At 42.8% G+C, this 19,314-nt stretch overlaps 1 protein-coding gene across 2 annotated transcripts in view; it reads right to left on the bottom strand.

The window, feature by feature from the left end:
- The window catches only part of LOC143996736 (dynein axonemal heavy chain 5-like), a 638,308-nt gene that overhangs the window by 582,311 nt on the left and 36,683 nt on the right, over positions 1 to 19,314 (bottom strand). For both annotated transcript variants that reach the window (XM_077491993.1, XM_077491994.1), the window contains exons 3-8: positions 13,230 to 13,327; positions 12,847 to 13,035; positions 10,399 to 10,473; positions 10,193 to 10,294; positions 6,798 to 6,869; positions 6,446 to 6,547 (exon numbers count right to left, since the gene is read on the bottom strand). In XM_077491993.1, the coding sequence (XP_077348119.1) occupies positions 6,446 to 6,547; positions 6,798 to 6,869; positions 10,193 to 10,294; positions 10,399 to 10,473; positions 12,847 to 13,035; positions 13,230 to 13,327 (638 nt within the window). The remainder of the gene's footprint in view (positions 1 to 6,445; positions 6,548 to 6,797; positions 6,870 to 10,192; positions 10,295 to 10,398; positions 10,474 to 12,846; positions 13,036 to 13,229; positions 13,328 to 19,314) is intronic.

Here is a 19,314-nt window from a genome sequence, read left to right as displayed (position 1 = left end):
AAAGCAGAATGCAGCATTTCTCGAAGCAAGGCCTGGAAGTGCTCCATTCTGACAGCCCTATGTGGTAACATTTCCGCCATTTTGTGTTTGTACGGGGGGTCTAAGTACGTTGCCACCCAGTACTGGTCCTTGACCCTTATGCTTTTTATACGGGGGTCCCTATTAAAACACTGGAGCATGAAGGCCCACATTTGCACTAAACTGGAAGCGGTGTGGTGGCCTGGCTCCTGCTCATCATCCAGGAAAATGTCGTCCTCTTCATTCTCCTCTCCCCATCCACGCACAACAACAGGGATCCCAGAAAGGTTTAAAGCATGCTCTTCTTGCTCCTCCTCATCCGCCCCGGCACCATCCTCCTCTGACTCCTCTTCAGACTCCTGTTGTTCACTTGTCTCAGATAGAGTAGCCCCCCCTGGGAATTCATCCAGCATTGCGACTTCCTCATCTTCCCGCTCCTGCTCCTCCACAGCTTGATCAATGACACGATGCAATGCACGCTCCATAAAGAAGGCATAAGGTACCATGTCACTGATGGCGCCATGGCTGCGACTGACCAGTTTGGTGATCTCCTCAAATGGCTGCAGAAGTCTGCATGTGTCACGCATGAGCAGCCACTGGCGCGGTGAAAAAAAATCCAGCTCCCCAGAACCTGTTCTGCCACAGAGTTAATACAGGTAGACGTTAACTGCACGTTTCTGCTGGAGCTGCCTATCAAGCATATAGAAGGTTGAGTTACATCGCGTCGGGCAATCGCAAATAAGACGTATGACCGCTAGAGATTGTGTCGCTGCTGAATGTCAGCAAGGCGAGCCATGGCCGTGTAAGATCTTCTGAAATGGGCCGAGATTTTCCTTGCCTGCCGCAAGATGTCCTGGACCCCAGGGTATTTGACAACGAATCGCTGCACGACCAAGTTTAAGACGTGTGCCATGCATGGCACGTGCATAATTTTGCCCTGTTTCAATGCGCTAAGCAGATTGGCACCATTGTCACACACCACTTTACCAACTGTCAAATTGAGCGGTGTTAGCCACTGATCTGCCTGTGAACGCAAAGCTGAAAAGGAGTGCCGGGCCAGTGTGGCTCTTGGCTTCCAGGCACAACAGATGCAGCACATCATGGCAACGTCTTACCTGGCATGTCGAATAGGTTCTGGGGAGCTTGGGCGGCGCAGCGGAAGAGACGCTAGCAGCGGAAAAGGAGGAGTCAGCCAAGGAGGATGGAGTAGGAGGAGGAGAAGAAGAGCCAGGCCTGCATGCAATCCGTGGCGGTAAAACCAAATCTACACGGGTGCCACGGGTTACATGCTTGACGGCCGTCAGAAGGTTCACCCAGTGGGCAGTAAAAGTGATATACCTTCCCTGCCCGCGTTTGCTAGACCACGTGTCTGTGGTCAGATGTATCTTGGCACCGACACTGTGTGCCAGAGATACATTCACTTGCCGCTGAACATGGCCATATAGCTCTGGGATGCCCTTCTCTGAGAAATACTTCCTTCCTGGGACCTTCCATTGTGGTGTTCCAATGGCCACAAATTTTTGAAAAAGGCCTCCGAGTCCACCAGTTTATAAGGCAGTAGTTCATCATTTTTTTTACGCTTGAACATTAGGCCCACGGAAGCCTGCCTTTTTGCAGAAAAACGTGAGCTTGGCGTGATGGAAGGTGGAGTGGAGGACAATTGTGAGGAGAGAGGAGAAGGAGAAGTAGAAGACGAGGCTGGACGGTGAGAGCCTGGAGTGTGGCTTTGTGTGTTCCGTTGCTCCCACTGGGCTCGGTGATGGCTGCTCATGTGCCTTCTTAAGGCGGTCGTCCCTAGGTGAGTGTTGGGCTCACCGCGACTAATGCGTTTACTGCAAAGATTGCAGATGGCAACACTATTGTCAGCAGCGGACATGTTAAAAAAAGCCCACACTGCGGAGCCATGTGCCAGCGTCCTGGGAGCACCAGATGTGACCGTACATGGTCGATGACTCGCTCCTGATACATTAGCAGTCTGCTTTGTCCCTCCTGTGCAATGTAAGTTATTCCTGCTTCTCCTCCCTATCTGCTGGTCCATATCTCCCTCTGAACTCCCCTCCTCTTCCTCTCTTGTGGGCACCCACGTGACATCACTAGACACGTCATCATTGACGTCACCTTCCCCACCGCTATAAGTAGAGATCTCGGAGTAGGCAGCAACACCGAGGAACAACCTCCTCCTTGGGCTGATTCTTGCTACCTCCTCTTGGTGATCCAATGTCAAGAGTGGCTGCGCATCAGAAATGTCTTGATATGGATCGGAAAATAATTCCTGTGACTCAAGCAGAAGGTATGTGGTGGTGGTGGTGTTGTTGGTGGTAGTGTCTTTGGGGGTGCACATAGCAGAGAGTGAAGATTGAGAGGATGAGGAGGGTGCAGAAGAGTAAGGCTGAGTGAGCCACTCAACCAAGTCTGGTGCGTCCTTTAAAGTAATTGAACGCACCTTCTGCAACTTCCCACTTTGGCTCAAACCTGTTGCTCCAGCCCTACCCTTACCATCCCTGCGGAAGGGTCTGCCTCTTCCTCTGCCTGTCATTTTTTTAATGACCCTGTGACAAAACTCTCAGTCCCTATACTGATAAAGGACTTCTGCAGTATAGGGCAGCAGTCAACAGTAGTGCACCTCAACCCTCAACCCTATATATTGTGGACCTATACCAGTCCTTAATGAATAGCAGACTGTACCTCACTCAACCCTATGTACTGTAGTACACTATACCTTACCAGTCCTTAGAAGGACCTTTGTGGAACTAGTAGGTTGTGAATGATTAGCAGACTGTACCTCAGTCCCTATACTGATAAAGGACTGCTGCAGTATAGGGCAGCAGTCAGCAGTAGTGCACCTCAACCCTATATATTGTGGACCTATACCAGTCCTTAAGGAATAGCAGACTGTACCTCACTCAACCCTATGTACTGTAGTACGCTATACCTTACCAGTCCTTATAAAGGACCTTTGTGGAACTAGTAGGTTGTGATTGGCAGACTGTACCTCAGTCCCTATACTCATAAAGGACTACTGCAGCAGAAGGGCAGCAGTCAAGTATAATATTCTTTCTATATTTGGAAGAAAGAATATTATACGTGTACAAGCCTATTACCATACCAGTCCTGAAAAGAACCTTTGTGGACCTAATAGTAACAGCTACTGATTAAACTGACTGTCCCTCACTGCCACACACAGCTTCCTGCCTGTCCCTATTTAAACTGACAAAACACAGGCTGCTGCAACAATAACTTGAATAGCACTCAAAACTATATCCTGTACTACTTTACCATACCAGTCCTGAAAAGGACTTTTGTGGACCTAATAGTAACAGCTAATGATTAAACTGACTGTCCCTGCTGCACACAGCGTCCTGTCCCTCTCTCTATACTGACAAAAGACAGGCTGCTGCAACAATCACTAGCACAGCAGTGCCTCAAACCTATATCCTGAACTACACCTAACACCTATACCATACCAGTCCTTAAAAGAACTTTTGTGGACCTAATAGCTAGCGATTTGGGTCACTGCAGTCTCTCCCTGCTCCACACAGCAACCTCTCCCTATAGTGACATACAAAAGAATGTAAAATGGCCGCTGGATCGGGTCTATTTATAAGTTAGGGGGAATGTCCAAGTGTCCATGTGCTGTAATGTCTCAATTGGCTGTCCCGTACCCCATGATGGATGTGTCATCATAGGTCAAAGTTCTTTTACACAGTAAACACGGAAGTCCACCAGGCGAACAGCGGAAATAGTCCGCTGCGAAACGACCGCCGGGTGAACCGTTCGGCCATCCCTACTCAAGAGCTGAAATTCCTCATACTACGTCAATACGTTCGTGTTTGTTTGCCGATAATTGTGTACCGTTCAGGGCCATCTTTAAGGCAGGGCAAAAGGGGCAGCTACCCTGGGCCCTGTCATTGTTGTGGGGCCCAAAGCAGCTGTCTCATACTTGCCAACTATCCTGGTTTAAATTCCCTTGTCCCTGGAAGTTTTAGTCCTGTGCTGTGTCCCAATATCTCAATGTGAAGTGCTGCTACTAAGGCTGCCCAGCTCTGCCCTATTATTGTGTACGGATGACTCACCTGCAGAGCCATGTAAATAACTGGCATTCATATGTAGATAGAGGCGGAATGCAGATGTAAATAGCGGTGACCGGCGGCATTGATATGTAAATAAAGGCGGCATTCACATGAATATCATGCCCCCCTGTGGTCATATCCACCACCACCTATACTGAATGCTGCCCACTGGGGAGATAAAGGTGGAATGCTGGAAAGTCCTGCCTACAACTGTGGTCATTCAGCTTAACATCAGCCCGTTCTGCAAAGGTAAGCAGATTGGTGGGGGGAGGGTAGTGTGGGGTGTACAGAGGTAGGCAGAGAAGGAATTACAGTTTGGCTTGTACAGGTGAGCAATTGATGGCACAGCTGTGTATCTGCTAATGGGCAGTATGTTTCTGTGGTGTTAGGAAAGTAGTTTTGAATGCGCTCCCGACACACAAATGTAAACGCAGTCTAAATGTCTCAGTTACATTGGTGGTCAGTGTAAATCTTCTCATTACATTGGGGCTTGGTGTTGAATACTTTCATTCACACTAGTGGCCAGTGTGAATGTCCCCCTTACATTGGTGGTCAGTGTAAATCCCTCCTTACATTGGTGGTTACTGTGAATGCTTCTATTACATTAGTGGTCAGTGTAAACCCCTATTACATTGGTGGGCAATGTTTAAACTCCTCTTTTTATTGGTAGTCGGTAAAAAAAAAAAAATATATATATATATATATATATATATATCAGCATTGCCATTGATCACACTCTCCCCTCCCCAGCACTGCTGCTGATCCCAGGTGTCCTAGGATCCCTAGGAGTTTTCTATCTATTGATGGGCCCCTTCACCACCCCAGTCCATGGTGTGCAGGCAGTGAAGAGATGTGCTGTAACCTCTAGCAACCAATCAGTGAGCAGTGTTACTGTACAGTAATCTCTTGCAACCAACCAACAAGCAGAAATTATGTGCTGTAACCTCTAGCAACTAATCAGTGATCCATAATGTGTGCTGTAACCTCTGGCAACCAATCGCAATTGTTGCCTAATCTGATACAGTAAACTGATTTTAAGTCTAGCTGCTAATTATTATACAGGTATGTCTCAAAACAGGTGGATAACGAAATTGCATGGGGTGGCCAAGAACATTTTTGCCCAGGGTCTAATATTAAAGATGGCCCTGGTACCGTTAGTATGCAAGACAAGTTCCTGGCACATGCCCTTTGGATAAAAGTCTGATGCTCTGTTGGCCAACAATCCGATTGTGTGTGCCAGGCTTAAGCAATGATCAGCAGAAACATGTAGCACACAACATATGTTTCTAATTAGTGCATGGTCATTTTTTGAAATAATTAATTTCATTTTCTTCAAACGGAGAAGTTGCTTCTTTTTCTTTTTTTTAGACCATTTTTGTCACTCCTAAATAAACCGTTATTTTCATAATGAACATTCTTCTTTTTTCTCTTCTCCCTTTCTTTTTAGCATAGATAAAAAGTTTGAAGTGTATTGTAAATAAGAAATTACAATAATCAAAATGAAATGCATTTTTTATATCTCATTCCAACATATACACTCACCGGCCACTTTATTAGGTAGACTTGTTCAATTGCTTGGTAACACAAATTGCTAATCAGCCAATCATATGGCAGCAACTCACTGCATTTAGGCATCTAGAAGTGATTCGCACTGCTCACCAAAATTGGACAATAGAAGACTGGAAAAATGTTGCCTGTTCTGATGAGCCTCAATTTCAGCTGTGACATTCAGATGGTAGGGTCAGAATTTGGCGTAAACAACATGAAAGCATGGATCCATTCTGCCTTGTATCAACAGTTCAGGCTGGTAATGGTGGTGTAATGGTGTGGGGGACATTTTCTTGGCACATTTTGGGCCCCTTAGTACCAATTGAGCATCATTTAAATTCCATGGCCTACCTGAGTATTGCTGCTGACCATTCCTTACGACTACATTGTACCCATCTTCTGATGGCTACTTCGAGCAGGATAATGTCACAAAGCTCAAATCATCTCAAACTGGTTTCTTGAACTTATTCCAATGGCCTCCACAGTCACCAGATCGGCAATCCAATAAAGCACTTTTGGGATGTTGTGAAACGGGAGATTCTCATCATGGATGTGCCGCCGTCAAATCTGCAGCAACTGCGTGATGCTATCATGTCAATATGGATCAAAATCTCTGAGGAATGTTTCCAAACACCTTGTTGAATTTATGCCACAAAGAATCAAAGCAGTTCTCAAGGCAAAAGGGGGTCCAACCTGGTACTAACAAGGTGTACCTAATAAAGTGTCCGATGAGTATACAGTATATATGCTGCAATAATATTGTTATGACAGAAAGACATCACTTTGCAGGTGACAGAATACGAGCATACCTCTTGACATTTAAGAGCTGGCACCAAAACCTGAGCCAGTAAAATCTCAAGTCCTTGGAAAATGTTCCCATTTGTACATTCAAACATGCTGAAGTTGACCTCCTGTAAGAGATAAAGTTATGAAAGTAAAAGCTATATAATTCAATTTAGTACCTTGGATTATGCCTCTTGTCTGCAACTGCCCTATTGTATTATAGCTAATATTAAGGTGAAATATTTGCAGAAGGTAAGGGATAGTTTAACACTGTATTGGCCTAGAATAGACAAAATGCATGAAAAAAATAGTAGAAACAACTAGCAAAAGGATATTCCATAAACACAAAGCATGATAAATATAAGTATTGTGGCTCACCTGGACAACGTTGGCTGTTGTAATTGCTTTATCTGTTGTGCGTAAAAAGAAAAGGCAGGTCCCTGTCAGTCCCTGAAAGAAAACATACACCAATTAAGCCTCATACACACGATCAGACTTTGTACAAACTTTCCCATGGACTTTTGTACTGTATACACATGATCTGACTTTTTAGGCAACAAACGCGAACGTAGTGACGTTTCAACATACTGACGAAACTTCAAAAGAGGACGTTCAATTATTCCAGCGCCACCTTTGGTCAACTTCTGTATTGTTGTCTGATCTTTTGCATTGATTCTGAGCAATGCGTGTTTGTACTTTGTAAAAAAGTCCGATGGTTTTGTGTACACACGATCAGACTTTGCTCCATTGGACTTATGTTGTCAAAAAAGTTTGTCCGTTCGCACAGCCAACAAAAGTCAGATGAAAACCGAAAAAGTTTGTCCGATGGAGCGCACACACAGTCAGATGTTGCTCCAAAACAGCTAATTTGCATGTTTGTTGTCAAAAAGTCCAATCGCGTGTACGGCCTTAACAAACTTATTAGACATTAATCACCTTTACCGCAGCATTGCCTGCTTAATGGTAAAACCATTGTAGGAGTGATGATCAAGCCCATCCATACACTTATTTTTCATGGAAGACTAATTTAGGTTTACTTTTTTCTGTTACCGACCATCAGCAAAGAAATAAGGTATCTATTCTCAAGATTTATTTTCTTTTAATTTAAGACCCCTTTCACACTGGGGCCGCAGCCGCATTAGCCCTTAAACGCCTTTTGTTTTAGCAGTGCTTTAGCGCTGTTTATGTGGTGCTTTTCTGCTGCTACCCCAAAGAAGGGGTTAAAAGCACCCGTGTTGCGGCGCTTCCAAAGCGTTTTTCAGTCGCGTTGAAAGCTCTGCCCATTCATTTCAATAGGCAGGGCATTTTGAGAGTGCTAAATGCGCTACAGACACAGCATATTCGTCAGCACTTTACAAACCAATGATCAAGTACAGTAAAACTGAAACAACTTCCAAAACCCCCCAAAAAGAAAATGAATGAGCAAAGTGATTGTTGGGTGTATGTTATCCAAATATATTTATTCAAGATTCATCCCCACCCCTCTTCCCCTTTGATGGCTGCAGTTGCCAAATGCTGTTTATTTAGCATGAACTGCACCTACAATAAAATAAATTCCAAAATACTTAAAAATAGACCTATGGGCAAAACTTTTTTTTGCCATTTTGGATAGAGTAAGGGAAGGTTATAACTCCTGACATTTTTTATTTTTTTCTTGTTTTACCATCTGTTTTCTATTGGGGAGATTCACCTTCACTTCTTGTTCCATAGTCAAAATAGGAAGTGAGAGAAAACCCCTTCAAATTAAAAGGAATCCACTGGGATCTTCAGGTCACCAGAACTATTGCCTTTATTAGAAGATTTCCTTCTCTATTAAGCAGGACAAATAGGTGTTCTAATCCCTCCCCCTCTGTAAACAAAAAAAAACAAAAAAAAAAAACAGTATACTTATGTACGCACGTTTCTCATAAGCCTTGCTGTTAGCGTTTTGATTATTTTTCAAGGCTTTCAATGTACTAATGGCACTTTCTGTGTTATATTTGTAGTGCTACCCCCACAGGAGCCCCTTGTTACTGGTTCCCCCTTATTCCTGCACTGTTGCACAGCCAGGCAACACACATTTCCAACTTGCATCCAGATACAAGAAATCAGTCCATGAGTTTGTTTTTGTTGTTTAATTGGGGAAAACAACCTGGATAGGGTATAGGGATTATGGGATGCCCAACTACTTGAACAACAGATGAGGACAAACTTATTTCTCTATGTACAAAAAGAGATGAAGATCCTAGATTGTATTTCCTCTGGAATAAACATAGTCTCCATGGATCAGTGGCAAAGTTCTTTATGAACTAGGAGCTCTCAGTCCCCTTTAGTGAAATAGCACAAAACCCCAACTTTATGCAGAAATATTGTATCTCATCCGTTCTGACACTTGCAAATCCTACCAGCCCACCTTGCTGCTCGACTATCAGCCCACCTGGCTGCTCTGAAAAACTCCCCAAAACAAGGGATCAGGATTTAGCGCAACGCTGTTCTTGGAAAGTATGCTATGTCTTTCCGCTTGTATGCCCATGGCTGTACTGAGGTACTCGCACTCTCTTTTGCTCCCCGCTGCACTGGGCAAGACACCTATTCAGACCTCCAACTGATCAGATCTTCCCATGCCAGCCCAGATGTCCAAAGGTAATGGAGATTCCTCTCTTTTAAGCTTCTTTTCCTTCCTTCCTTTCCTCCGCTCCCAGCCTGGAGGTAGAGCCCAAGCCCTGGGGTCCCAGTGGGGGGGGATAAGAGAGGGGGCAGAGAGAGGGATGGTGAGAGAAAGAGAGAGAAGGAGGGAGGAGGAAAGAGGCGGGGGAGAGAGAAGGTTGGGGAGAGAGGAGGGGCGTGAGAGAGGGGGGTAAGAAAGATAAGGGCTCCCCTGACCTCCCCATACTACACCTGGAGACTCTCCTATCCCCCCCAAAAAAAACTACACCAGACTCTCACCTTCCCACAGCCCATTGGCTTTTTTACCAGCTGTGTGTAGCAAGGCTGCCAAGGCACAAGCACAGCCTAGGACTCTGACCTACTCTGCCAATTGAGCTATTTCCGGGATCAGAGGCTGCAGCCACTACTGCCTCCTGCTTCGCTCCCCTGTCACCAAGCGGTCAGTCTGCCGCCGCCCCTGGTGTCACCCCTCTGGCAAGTGTCAGCTGGATACGGTCCACACCCCCACACTCCTGTAGCAATGCCACGGTTTCTCTGTAGCCCTTGTAGTGTCCCTTCTGCCTGGGGGGTGGCACCACCCCCCCTCAAAAAAAAAGCCACCTGGGGCAAACGTCTTGTTTGCCTCGCAATAGATGCGCCCCTGGTCACATGACTTATCCAGGACACCCCCCCGGCAATACCAAAAAGTGCCCATGGCCTTGGAAGACAGATGAGGTGCTGGCGTTGGAATGGGGAAGGTAGGTGACATTTTCAGTCACTTTTATGTAGTGGCTTGGAGTGTTTTTTTTTTTGTCTTCATGGTGTAGGTCATGACTCATCAGATGTTTAAACTGCCAGATACCCATGTATTATTACTGTAATCAATTGAAACCCTTGAAAATGAATAGCTGCTGCTGGTTGAATGAAAAAAAAAGCCTCATCTGTAGGCTGCCTTAGATAGTAGTCAGTTATTTTGTATTTTATTGTAATTACATTCATTTGCAAGCTGTTGACTTCTGCCCAACAATTTCAGTGTAGCTTCCATTTCAGGTTATGCATGGTAATACACATACAAACATATTTGTATGCAAAAAGCAGCATCAAGCAACAAATCACACTAGGTCTACTAAATAAAGCAGAAAGTTTACCTCACTGGAGTCGATTGTGATGAATAGTTTCTTCTGGACATGGGGATATGAGGAATTTAGATTTGCTGGATCTGCCCACACAGGAATATTTGCCTTGCTTGGCTAGAAGAGGCAATAAGAAAACATATTTCAATGGCAAGGTAAACTGACCATTGAGTAATACTGTCTGTAATCTACATGAGCAAACAACAAAAAAGGGCACATACCTGAACAACTTCTTGATAAAAGAAGATGAGCTTTTTTGATCCATTTGCAGCAAAGAAATCGGCTATTAAACTGAACTGAAAATGAAAACAATAAAGCTTATTTAGTGTATACTCCTAAATCATGAAACTGTAATGCCACGTACACACGACTGGACTTTCTGGCAGACTAGGTCCAGAGTTCCGACTTTCAGCAGAGTTCCGACGGACTTTCAGAACGAACTAAGTCCATTCGAAAGTCCGTTCATTTGGAACGTGATGACTTAAGACGGGACTAAACAAGGAAGTTCAATAGCCAGTAGCCAATAGTTTCCCTTGCGTTGTATTTGGTCCGTCGGACCAGCACACAAACGTACGGTTTTCCCGATTTTAGTCTGAATTGAGTCCATCGGATTGATTTGCAACGTTCTATTTTTAGGTCCATCGGATTGTTTTTTTTCTAAAAACGATTGGACTAGCCCACACATGATTGGATTGTCCAACGGACTAATCCCTTCGGACCTAGTCTTTTGGAAAGTTCGGTCATGTGTACGTGGCATAAGACACTGAAATTCTGAAATAATGGAACTCTTTGGGGAACAAAAAAAAAAAAAAAGCCTGTTTTGTCAACGTGATTAGCTGTAAAGTATGTTTTGACTGGTCAGTTTATCTGTGATTTTTTTTACTGAACATTACATATCTACAGATCATATGACTGAGTGGTCACCCATATGTACAATAACAGCAGAAAAGAGCCACTTATTTTTTTAAATCCCAGGGTTACATGTATCACATATTAGAAAGAAGATAAAGCAAAAATATCTTGTACTCTGGCATCATTCCATGGCACCTCTAGGCAAGGATGATTTCCCATCTCAGTAAGTATCAAAAGAAGCGGAGGATCCCAAATCTTCAAGAAGCTGGGGTGTAAAAGAAGTACATTTTTGCTTTTTCTCTTAAAATGCAATTTCTTTGAACATAACATTGCATTTTTAATTAGGGGTGTTGGTTCAAAAGCTATCCATTAAGGCTAGGTTTACACTGCTGCATCAGACTTTGCGATGCAGCTTATATGTTACTTGGATGTGGTTTGCTTATGCTATGAGGTCAGAATTGCGATGAAATCGCACCAAAATAGCACAGGACCCTTTTCCAAAATCATGCTGCTCTGTGCTGCGTTGATATGAACACCATTGATTTGTATTTGCACTAGTGTCAACCGGGACTAAATGCTAGCAGCCATAAATAATGATTTGTACACTGCATTACTAAAAGAAGGTGGCCCTGCATCTCATAAGCCAAGCCCTGTCCGTCCATTGACATATTTCTTTCCATGTAGCCAATGGTGGTAAGTAAAAAAAAAAAAAAAGCCGTGTTCCGTATCAGGCTAGTTCATACCACCAATGGTGATGTGTGCTGAAAAAAATACAGCATGGTGCAATGCAATCCACTGTGCTGTGACCAATCGAACTTAATGAAATGAAATGTATTTGTGACATTTTATTAAGACCCCTTTCACACTGGGGCGTTTTTCAGGCGCTACATCGCTAAAAATAGCACCTGCATAGCGCCTTAAAAAAGCGGCTCCATTCACTCCAGTGTGAAAGGCCGAGGGTGTGCTGGCAGGGTTTCAGAAATAGCCTTGCCAGCAGCTTCTTTGGAGTTGTGAACTCACCACTCCTCCATCGCTGCTCCCCATTGAAATCAATGGGGCAGCACCGCAATACCGCCGGCAAAACGCCACTTCCGGCAGCGTTTTGTGGGCAGATTTAACCCCTTTTCGGCCGCTAGCGGGGGTTAAAACTTCCCCGCTAGTAGCTGAATAGTGCCGCTAAAATGACTGCAAAAATAGCGCTGCTTTACCACTGATGCCCGGGGCGGCTCGGTGTGAAAGGGGTCAAAAGTTTAAGTTAAAAAAATTGTAAACAATGTGATATGTGGCTGCTGGTGTAAATGAGTCCTAGGGGTCCTTTCATGTCATACTCAGCACAACACTTTTAAAATGCATGTGTGTCGATTTGCATTTAGCAACCATTTTCATGCACATTGCTTTCCAGTGCACTTTTTATGCACATTTGCAAGTTTTCATATCATCAATTGTTACACATCCCCAGAAGGGTCCAAATACTAAAAACAATTTATTTTTTCGTCTTTACTTTCAGCTGTGTTGTGTTTACACGCACGCTGCAATGCGGTAAAATGCGTTTTTAGCACAACACGCTGCATTGTGCACTTACACAACATTGTGGTGCAAACATGGCACATAGAAAGCCATTGTTTTCTATGTGTCTTGCAGTGACCTGTGTAGATCCAGTGCAGACCTCTACATATGGTTTTAACAAGCCCTAAAAGTGTGAAAGACAAATAAGAAAATGTTTTTTTCCGGTAAACTGTGATCATTTTTACAAAAATGTCACTTAATATAATGCCAAGCTTTTACCACTAGATGGCAGGGTAGCATTAATATTTCACCTTATCATCAGAAATCAGGAAGTCCTCCACTTCATTTTCCCCAATTCCCAGACCATCAGCCAATTTAGAGACCAAATACTTGTGCCTCGAATCCAGCTGAGCTCTCCGTTCATCCTTTGTAACTTTAGCAAGTTTTGCCATTTCTTTTCTGGCTTCATTAGAGAGCACATTATTCTTTTTCCCTGTGGGCTGTAAAATGAAAAATATTTTATTACATCTGGTAGAATGTTTTTTTTTTTTTTTTTACAGGCAGCAATCTTAGTCTAATTTTACCAATTGTAAAATTTTATGGTATTATTGAAGTATATATAAACACACACACACACACACACACACACAAGTACTAGGTTTTGCAGGATATGTATAAATTTAAGGCTGCTTACTGGGATTAATGTAGTCGGAGACGACACGGTATTAGCGGATCCCGGCACTATGCTAGGCCTCTTTACTGCACCCCTTCGTCTCTGACCTTTTCCCTCTTCTAGAAGGAAAAAAAACAAAAAAAAAAACAAAGTTATACAGCTTGTGCAGTTTTAAGACCAAGAGTAAAAAGTACAACTATGACATTATTTCTTCACTTTAAAAAGTAGATGTAAACCCTCACATATACCCAGTGAAATGAACAGCCTCAGATGATACACAGAGATTAAACACATCTCCCTACATAAGCTTTACATGTATAGCTGCCGTTTTCAGCTTTATACACTGTTTAGAAAGTGCACATTGTGTTAAAATTTTCACTTCCCAATTCAGCAGTAGCAGTGTAGTGTTGGATTACACTGGGACACAGCTGATTGGAGGAAAGTCACCCCCCCCCCCCCTCCACATAGGCAGAGACTTTCAAAGCTGTCCTGTGAGTAGAGCAGCTATCTGCTAATCTATTTAGACCCCTTTCACACTATAGCGTTAAAAATAGCTTCTGCAAAGCACCCTCAAACAGCGGCTCCATTCATTCCAGTGTGAAAGCCTGTCTGGAGCGGTGTGCTGGCAGAGCATCAGAAAAAGTCCTGCCATCAGCTTCTTTGGAGCGCATTAGGAGCAGTGAACTCACCGCTCCTAAAGCGCCCCTGCCCTTTGCTACAGTGGCGCTTTGCCGCCGGTTTTAACCCTTTTGGCCGCTAGCGGGGGTTAAAAGCGGCCCGCTACCCTTGATGGTAATGGCGGTAAAGCGCTGTTAAAATAGTGGCATTTTACCCCGGGGCTACTCAGTGTGAAAGGACTCCCAGGGCGACTCAGTGTGAAAAGGACTTTTATAGCACCTACCCTGACACAAATTTCAGGCTGGTTTTATTACATGTGTCAGAGAACTTGTCAGGAGTCATCATGCTGACAACAGAAGAACGGAGCAGGAGAAAGCTATGGGACTTAGTGCTTTGAAGAGAGATAAGAAAACACTGCAGATATAATTACCCAGCTCAAATTTCATGAATCGGATTTACATTCACTTTAAGGCTTCATTCACACGGTCATAAAAAAAATTAGCAAAATGTTTTTATTTCCAGATATGAATGTAACTGCATTTTTTTCAACTGAGACATTCCCACAGGTGCATAAACATGCACTGCATTCAGATCCGTAACATAAAATCCAAAAATCTGCACCGGGGGACAAATGTATACATGTATACCAGATGCAAGTATTGGGGGAAAGTATTCACCGACCATTTTGCAGGAACCTTTGAACTAGAAAAAAACATGTCCAATAAGATCAGTATAACTATTACATCCATGTGAATGCAACCTAAAGCCTCAGCTTAAAAAATGCCATTCTGCAGGTGTTTGGTATTTCGTTTGTATGCCTGTAAACGCACTTCTGTGTTAGCCTATGTGACCATGCATACATAGGCCTTTACAGGAGTATGTGAACAGCCGCCTTTTGAAGGAAGAAAAAGTAAAAGCACAAAAAGGTGTATTCTGAAAGGAGGTTTTGAAACCAGAAAATGTATGCACGCATATAAATGCATCTAAACATGCATTTCAATAGCCATAATACATTAATATTCTAGCTATAGAATGTATTTAAACTCCAAGTCATACATACATAAATGTGCATACATACTGTAACATTAGAGGCTTTCTTTTCTGCCAAATTATTGCAGATAAAATGCTGCTTAGTTTCATAAGACTGAGTGAATGAGGACATATTTTGACAAAGTGTCCAATGTGTCCGCCGCAATGACACGTTCCGATAAAAATTGCAGATCACCGCCATTACTAATAAAAAAATAATAATAAAAATCCCAGAAATCTATCCCCTATTTTGTAGACGCTATAACTTTTGCGCAAACCAATTAATATACGATTATTATGATTTTTTTTTACCAAAAATATATATATAGAAGAATACATATTGGCCGAAACTGAGAAATAAATTAGTTTTTTTAATATATTTTTTGGGGGTATTTATTATAGGCAAAAAGTAAATATTGTTGTTTTTTTTCTAAATTGTCGCTCTTTTTTTGTTTATAGCGCAAAAAATTTTAAATCGCAGAGGTGATCAAATACCACCAGAAGAGATTTCTATTGGTGGGGAAAAAAATACATACATTTTATTAGGGTATAACGTCGCACTTCCGGGGCTGAAGTGGTTAAAAGCAATTCTCCTTGAGGGCTCATTTATACCAGATGCAGTTAAACAAAAATGTGCATTAAAAAAAAAATACAGCATACCTGGAGAGGCCATGAAACATTAAGGGCAAATTCACATTATGCAAGCCGACAATTTGCAGCGCAGCCGAAGCGATCACCGCTCCATCACACTGCGCTAGGGGGCAGTGTGATGCGCAATTGAGCACATCGCACTGCTCCCTTTTTTTATTATTTATACAGGTTTTATTTAAAGAATACAAAATATACAGTTAATTTATTGAAATGTCAGGCGGTGCGCTGCCTGATATTTCAGTGCGTTTTGGACAGGTACGCTGCGATAAAATTTAGCATGTCTGCATTTAAATCGCAGCATTAGGCTGCGTTGCAGTGTGAATGGGACACATAGGAAACAGTTGTTTCCTGTGTGTCCCTACAGTCACAGACATTTTAACATGTGGTAAAATATCTGTCACCGCACATAGTGTGAATTGGCCCTCATTCCTCCCCATAGTGGTTCACATGCTATTTCTAAGAACATTATCAAGGCTCTCAATAGGACTACTGCAAATCTTGTTCATTATACCGCACAGAAATCTTTATACCATAATGCCCTGTACACACGGTTGGATTTTTCGATGGAAAATGTGCGATCGGATCATGTTGTTGGAAAATCCGACCGTGTGTGGGCTCCATCGGACTTTTTCCGTCAGATTTTCCGATGCACAAAGTTTGAGAGCAGGATCTAAAATTTTCCGACAACAAAATCCGATCGCATATATTCCGATCGTGTGTACACAGTTCCGATGGACAAAGTGCCAAGCATGCTCAGAATAAATGAAAAGACTAAAGCTATTGGCTACTGGCCCATTTATAGTCCCGACGTATGCGTTTGACGTCACCTCGTTCAGAACGATCGGATATTCCGACAACTTTGTGCGACCGTGTGTACGGAAGACAAGTTTCGGTCAAAATCCGCCAGAAAAAATCTGACGGATTTTGTGGTTGGAATGTCCGACCGTGTGTATGGGGCATTAGAGTTATGATAGTAGTAAGGTGGGCCATATGGGATTCATTTTCTTTTATTCAGCTAGTGGGTTGAAAAAAAAAGAAAACAAATCGATTCCCCTATACACACATTCAAGATGGATGAGGAAATCCCTCTAAAGGAGTTATTGTGTTCTGATGAAGGGGAGACTTCCCTGCCATTAGAATACACTGATCAGCACAGCTGGCTATAGCCAGCGACACTGACCGTACAGGTTGATTGTACAAAGATTCCTGCTGAACCAGTCAAATTTCATTCCATTTATGGCCAGCTTAAAATATAACCTGTCTCTCTAAATGTTTTTACAATGTAATGTCCAAAGGTGTGCACAGCCTACTACATTAGGGTGTGCACCCCAAAGCTCAACACACATATGCATGCATGTGCATGTGTATATATACACTGACATGTCAGAAGAGCAGTGGACGGTGTTAGAAGGGCAGTGAACAATGTCAGTAGTTTTTATTTTTATTATTTATTTATAATTTTCGTATTTTTTTAAATATTTCTTTACAAACATTTTTTAGCCGCTAAACAGAGGGAATCTGCACCACACAGCGGGATTAGGGTGTGCCCAGGCACGTCTGGCACACCCTGGGCGCAGTCCTATGGTAATGTCTCATGATATCCTCTTGTATTGTTTCAAAATAAAAATAAAAGAAAGCATACAAAAACAAAAGTACAGCATGCTGCATTTTTCTTGCAAGTAAATTTATCAGAATGCACCACATACACATGGAAATGCAATAAGGTCTAAAAAATTCACTGAAAGGCATCAAAGCTTTACATTTTTTTTATTTTTGGCAGGGTTATAACCCATCAGATTTTTTTTGTCCCCTTGAGAGAGGAGATTTTCCTTCATTTCCTGTCCCATAGTCACTACAGGAAGTTACAGAGGATATCCCCAGTCGTCAGCAGAACTAGTGCCCCCATTGAAAGATATTCTGTCTATTCCTGTTCTGGCGACAACCTGGAATTTCTTTCACTTTTCACTTTCGATGATAACCATCACCAGGACAAATTGGGGGGGGGGGGGGGCGGAATCTCCATAAAAAAACACAACAATAAAAACCTGACAGGTGTTGTAATGCCTCTCTACTGCATGTAAAACTATGAAAAATAACGTTGGCATCAGTTATTCTTTAAATTCTTCTGTAGGAAAATATAGGCATTGTTCAGAAAGCTAACACACCAGGATAAGAGAGTCATGTTACCTCACCCTAAAATTTAGGGGGTCACCCAGTTTTGTTGCCACTGTAAAAGTGCAAATCTACCTCACCAGGGACATGAGCCAGCCCTATTGTCTACATAGGTGCTTGGTGACCTAACACAGTCCTGATATGCCCATATGTGTAAAATGCAGAAAATGTGTATTTGGTTACCATTTCTAAACGTTTGACAAAATTTCTATATGGACATTGTATAGTACTACCTCTTCTCGGTGTATGCTGAATCATTCTGCCAGCAGCTGACAGAAAAACTGCTTTTTTTGGCACGGAATTCTACGCATTTATAGTCGTATGCACTGTGAGAACTCGCTTCAAATGGTAAAACTTTAAGGACGCAGCCACTCCTTTTTTTTAAGGGCATTTCTTTTACTAATAAAGAGTTCAGAAAACACAACATGAGTTTCCCTCAAAGGGGTTTTTAGCATTGCTCTTTCATCAAAAACAAATGACATTCAGCCCCCTGGCTTACATGTTCATCACCGCTCCTCTTGCCTTAGGGCCCTTTCCCGCTGATCTGTTTTTATTCCATTTTTCCCTTACCAAAAACAGAAGTAAAATGCATGACCATTCCTCTGGAACGCTTCACACCAGTCAGTTGTGTTTTTAAAAAGTCCTGCATGCTGCATATTTTGTGCATGTTTGGTGCGGTAAAAAAAAACAAAAAAAAAAACTGTACCACAAACACAATTCTCTATTGAAATGAATGGAAAGCAAATAAAAAAAATGTGGCAAAAACACACCTGCGGTTACACTTGTGGTGCAGTTTTTAAGTCACATGTCCTTTTTTCACAGGTGTAAAATGCCCCAGAAATGTGGTAAAAAAACGTATTTTTGCAATGAGCAGTATGAAAGCAGCCTTAAGCCTAGTACACACAAGTAGCTTTTTTATGTTCAACCCAGCAGGGGCTGGGCTGAACGAAAATAAACTAACAGCTCAGTAGGAGTCACTGTACTATGTAACATTAATAAAATGATCATCTACACTTGTACATTCCAGTCAGTGCTTTCAGCCATTGGCCGAGAGCGCCGATTGGGAGCCGATCAGCAGACCCTTTTCAGTCAGCTTCTGTCGAACCAACTCCAGTGCACATGGGCTGAATGATGGCCGGTTTCCATTGAAATGGCTGATGCCGCCCAACATTAGACCCATGTGATAGGCTTTACTCTTTAAGCCCTTGTTTGTCTTTAATGCCGCGTACAAACGGTCGGATTTTCCGACGGCAAATGTGCAACTGGAGCTTGTTGTCGGAAATTCCAACTGTGTGTAGGCTCCATCGGATATTTTCCATCGGAATTTCCGTCACACAAAATTTGAGATCTGGTTCTCAAATTTTCCAACAACAAAATCCGTTCGCGCAAATTTCCGATCAGGTGTACACAATTCCGACGCACAAAGTGCCACGCATGCTTGGAATCAAGCAGAAGAGCACTGGCTATTGAACTTCATTTTTCTTGGCTCGGCGTATGCGTTGTACGTCACTGCGTTCTCGACCGTTGGAATTTCCAACCAACTTTGTGTGACCGTGTGTATGCAAGACAAGTTTGAGCCATCATCCGTCGGAAAACGTCTGATCATGTGTATGTGGCAATACAGACATTCTTAAGC

The sequence above is a fragment of the Lithobates pipiens genome, unplaced genomic scaffold (genome assembly GCF_037356315.1).
Source record: "Lithobates pipiens isolate NorthernLeopardFrog02 unplaced genomic scaffold, aLitPip1_a1.2 Scaffold_19, whole genome shotgun sequence".
NCBI classification, from domain to species: Eukaryota; Metazoa; Chordata; class Amphibia; order Anura; family Ranidae; genus Lithobates; species Lithobates pipiens.
Note: the sequence above shows the minus strand (reverse complement) of the source record. Positions and strands in the feature narration are given on the sequence as shown.